This window comes from Lathyrus oleraceus, chromosome 2 (assembly GCF_024323335.1).
Source record: "Lathyrus oleraceus cultivar Zhongwan6 chromosome 2, CAAS_Psat_ZW6_1.0, whole genome shotgun sequence".
NCBI lineage: Eukaryota > Viridiplantae > Streptophyta > Magnoliopsida > Fabales > Fabaceae > Lathyrus > Lathyrus oleraceus.
Window position 1 is genome coordinate 320028133 of NC_066580.1, and position 4713 is coordinate 320032845.

General features: G+C 35.3%; 1 protein-coding gene across 1 annotated transcript; it reads right to left on the bottom strand.

Annotated features, from left to right (window-relative positions):
- Window positions 1-334: 334 nt before the first annotated feature.
- LOC127123043 (uncharacterized) lies at window positions 335-2080 on the bottom strand. Its single transcript, XM_051053309.1, has 3 exons — window positions 1841-2080; window positions 1395-1777; window positions 335-1235 (listed from the first exon to the last, which is right to left on the bottom strand). Exons 1-3 carry the CDS (start codon window positions 2078-2080, stop codon window positions 335-337), a joined length of 1524 nt encoding a protein of 507 aa, XP_050909266.1.
- Between the last annotated feature and the right edge of the window lie 2633 nt (window positions 2081-4713).

A 4713-nucleotide genomic window follows, 5' to 3' on the forward strand; every position in this document is an offset into this window, starting at 1 on the left:
TCAAGAGTTTTGTAATTGAAAAGTATTTTCTTTTCACAAGGATTGTTGTTTAAAATCACAGGTGTGTGATTGTAAGGGAACTGAGTGGGTTCTCATATCTAAGAGTGCTTAGGTAGAAGTTGCACGGGTAGAGATTAGGTGAGAAAGACTGTAACTTGTTGAAGTGTACGGATAGTCTTTGAACTAATTCTATTATAGTGAATTTCCTTCCTGGCTTGGTAGCCCCCAAACGTAGGTGAGTTGCACCGAACTGGGTTAACAATTGCTTGTGTGATTTGCTTTATAATTCTGTTTATATTTCCATTGTGTATTAACAGATATTAGTGTCGTAACATCACCTTCGACATCTTGTATCTGATACCAGAATTTCATTCTTAACTAACAAGACAGGTGCACCCCACGGTGACACACTCAGACGAATAAACCTCTTATCAAGCAAATCCTCTAGTTGACTCTTCAACTCTTTCAACTCAAATGGTGACATATGATACGGAGCCATCGATACCAGACTAGTACCAGGAATCAAATCAATCGTGAACTCAACTTCATGTTCAGGCGGCAAATCGCTAACCTCATCAGGAAACACTTCAGGAAAATCACAAACAACTGGAAATTCACCCATTGTTCCATTTTCACTAAGCTTTAAACTTTCCACCAACATAAACACTTCAACACCATCTCGTACAGATTCATTCACTTGTTGAGTAGACAAGAGTAAATCACCTTCCTTCTCTGGCTCAAGAAAAAGAACAGCTTTCGGAAAACAATTGATATAGACATGGTTGGCCCTCAACCAGTCCATTCCCAAAATAACATCAAGTTGACTCAATGGAAGACACCCTAAATCAAATTTAAAATATTTATCACAAATATTCAACGGACATTTCAAACAAACAGATGAAGTAGTCATTGAGCACATAGCCGGAGTATCAATATCCATGCTTCCACGCATAACAGATAATTCAAGATTCAATCTCTTAGCATAATCCAGAGAAATAAAAGAATGCATCGCACCGGTATCAATAATAGCAATCAAAGGCATATTATTAATAAAGCATGTACCTCGAATCAATATCTCCTTAGTAGAAGTATCAACACTGAACAATGCAAACACTTTCCCTTTGGCTTGCTCCTTCTTCGGCTTGTTGAACTTGGTACTAATGCGCCCTTGCTCACCATAATTGTAGCAAGTCACATTCGAACCAACTCTACAATCAAAAGATTTGTGACCTTGCCTGCCACACTTGAAACAAGTCACATCGCCCTTAGGACACTCGGGAGCATGATGTCCCTCAACACCACATCTAAAGCACTTGACAGGAGTGTGAGATCCTCCCCCACTCGACTTCTTGCCATCACCGACTTTCTTCTTACTATCATATGACTTCCCTCACAATTTCCCTTTTCCTTTCTTATCATGCAAGGACTTGTAATGAGCAACACTCTCATGGCTATCCTCATCATAGATCATACTTTTGTTAACCAACTCAGAAAATCTCGTAATTTTTTGGTAACCCATTGCCTTCTTGATATCAGGTCTCAAGCCATTCACAAACTTAAGACACTTGGATCTCTCAGCATTAGCAGTATTGTAATGGGGACAAAATTTGATCAACTCCTCAAACTTTACATCATACTCAGCTACGGTACCATTACATTTCTTCAACTCAAGGATTTCAATTTCCTTCTTTCCACGAACATCTTTTGGAAAATACTTCTCCATAAAAGCATCACGGAAAAGTGCCCAAGTCACTTCAATGCCATCCTCATCAAATCTCTACACAGTGTTGCGCCATCAATCCTCAACTTATTTCTCAAGCATATGAGTGCTAAACTGCACCTTTTGTGCATCTGAACAGTTTATAACTCGAAATATTTTCTCAATCGCCTTTAACCACTCTTGAGCTTTTTCAGGTTCATGAGCTCCTTCAAAAGTTAACGAATTGTTCCTCTGGAACTTCCCCAAAGCACAAAACTCATCAGCATCACGCTCCCGATCACCAACATTCATTTGCAGAATGGCACCAACCAACATGGTCAATGTCATCGCAAGCGCATCATCATTCCTTCCAGCAACCATCTTCCTGCTACACCAACCAAACAACCACAATAATAAGGATTATTAAATAAATTGTATCGACTGTGTCATACACACAAATCAGATACAACAGTATCAAACAAATTCATAACTTGGCTGAATGACCGACCGTGCTCTGATACCACTAATGTAACACCCCCAGAACTACTACTACTAAAATACAACATACAATTGCATAATCAGAGTAAATTAAAGCATGCATACACGAGGGCATCACATTTACTTCTGCCAGAAACAACACATGTCATGGTCACATACAAGTAACATGGATTATAAATCAAAACCAAATAACCAACATGCAAACTCACACAGCGCAATAACATCTCTCTTCATAAATGGTAAATAGTGATGATTCCCATAAATCATCTACCATAAAATATCATTTTGGACTCTAAGGCCACTCAACATCAAAACCAACATATCCAAATAACAAGATAAAAGAGAGCATAATAATATCTCTCAACATCAAAATAAATACAAATAATCCCATAAACCCAAGTGTTACATGGCCATAGCACTATAGACTACCTAGTTAAAACACAACAAGAACTAGCCTCCGAATCTAATCCTTGTGCGAAGCACGACTATCTCCGGTACCTGAGCGATGTCGCGATAGAACATCATTCCAACAGAAGGGTGAGAATTTAAATCATTATAGAAAAACATAATAATATGAAATGTATAACAAACATACATATATTATTAGAATTCATCACGCTTCATACAAACATGCATCATATCATCTTATTAAAGAATCACATGTTTACCATCATAGGGCATGGCTCAACAATCCACAAGTATTCGTTTATAAATACTAAATAATGTACAAAATTCATATTTCACAACATATCGATTTCATGTACATACTATCATCCATCATCATTTACAAATCATCATCAAATATGTATACAACTTTCACATGATTCCATAGTGTATACAAGTCACCATTTCATGACATATATCACAAATATGCACACATATCACATCAACAACACACCAACAATTCATACCAAATGGATCACCTAAAATCCACGTATATGCATATCTACCAAAATCATATCCATACAATCATATCACATAATCACACAAACAACAATTCACACCGACATGTGCGACTCAATATGTGACTCAATGCAATATGCATGTGGATCCCATCCGTTATCATTTCTGACTTTCCAAGCGTCTCTCAAATAGACTAGATAACCACCTCTAAAGCTCGATTCATCCTTAAGCTTTCAAACGTCATTCGGCGTTAGGTTTGGGACAACCAAATAATCTACGCGAGATTACCCAACATTGCCTCTTTCATAGACTTATGCTAGTGCAAGTGTGCATGAACAACAAGACTCATGCAATTAAGATGATCATAACCCCTTAATCATACATAAGCATACCACATCCAACATTTGCACAACATACACCTAACATGACTTCAATCCCAAACAATACATCAAATAGCATTCATCATCTCATCACAACACATTAACATAAAGCAAACAAGTCAATTCATGTTACTCATCAAATTCACCAATTCACATCATCACATACATAATTTCATGGATTATGTTTCTTCACAAAGTCCATCTAAAACCATCCAATACATGCCAAACAATAGAAAATACGTCATTCACATTCACCACACATACAACATACATCCACATTAGGATTCTTTTGATAAAATATTAATCTACTATTATCAAAATGAATATCACGATATATATAATATTCTTAGCTTTGTAACGGTCCAAACGACACCTCAAACAGAATTACGATTCAAAAAGTATTGAATTTACAAGTTTTTCAAAATGCTATCAAAACCAGAAAATTTGTTGTTGCCAAAATGCTGTCAAAAACCAGAGAAATTGCTGTTGCGGAAACGCTACTGTCCAGCATGAATTTTCATCATAAAACCACATTAATCCATCATTTTTCATGAAATAAATAGTTATACAACATATATATATATATATATATATATATATATATATATATATATATATATATATATATATATATATATATATAGCAACTATTAGGATCATAGGATCATAGAAACAAGATTCTAGGCTCCACTAGTTTTCACCAAAATCTCGAATCAACCATTTTCAAGTGAAACTCAAACATGCAATTATATACCAAATCATGTTCTATACACATACCCATTCATGGAATTCAATATAGAAACATCATAGCATAATATAAACATCAATTTAATGGATTAAAACATAAACACATGTTAGGGTTTCTCAAAAATCAAAATCCCCAAATCCTAAGTTCATGATATCTAACCCATATACATTACATACATTATGTTTACTCATAACCACTTGAAATCCTATCCTTACCTTAGTATAGATGAAACTCTAGGTCATTCTTCTTCTAGTTTCCTCTTCTCCTCTTTCTCTTCTCTTCTATTCTATTCTCTCTTCTTCTCTTGTTTTTACAAAACTAACTCTAACCCCTAAAATCCTTACTATCTTTTTAACTGATAATGAGCTTAACCCACTTATCCATCCATTCTAATTAATTAGGCCCATTACTAGACAATTGATATTTCTACTCATAAAATTCAATTATTCAAATAACACATATATTCAAATAATTCAAATAATCAC

Coding starts and splice junctions, on each gene's coding strand:
- LOC127123043 (XM_051053309.1), bottom strand. CDS start 2,080: ATGGTTGCTGGAAGGAATGATGATGCGCTTGCGATGACATTGACCATG. Junction 1,778..1,840: donor ACTGTTCAGATGCACAAAAG/GTGCAGTTTAGC, acceptor AACACTGTGTAG/AGATTTGATGAGGATGGCAT. Junction 1,236..1,394: donor AAGAAAGGAAAAGGGAAATT/GTGAGGGAAGTC, acceptor CAAGTGTGGCAG/GCAAGGTCACAAATCTTTTG.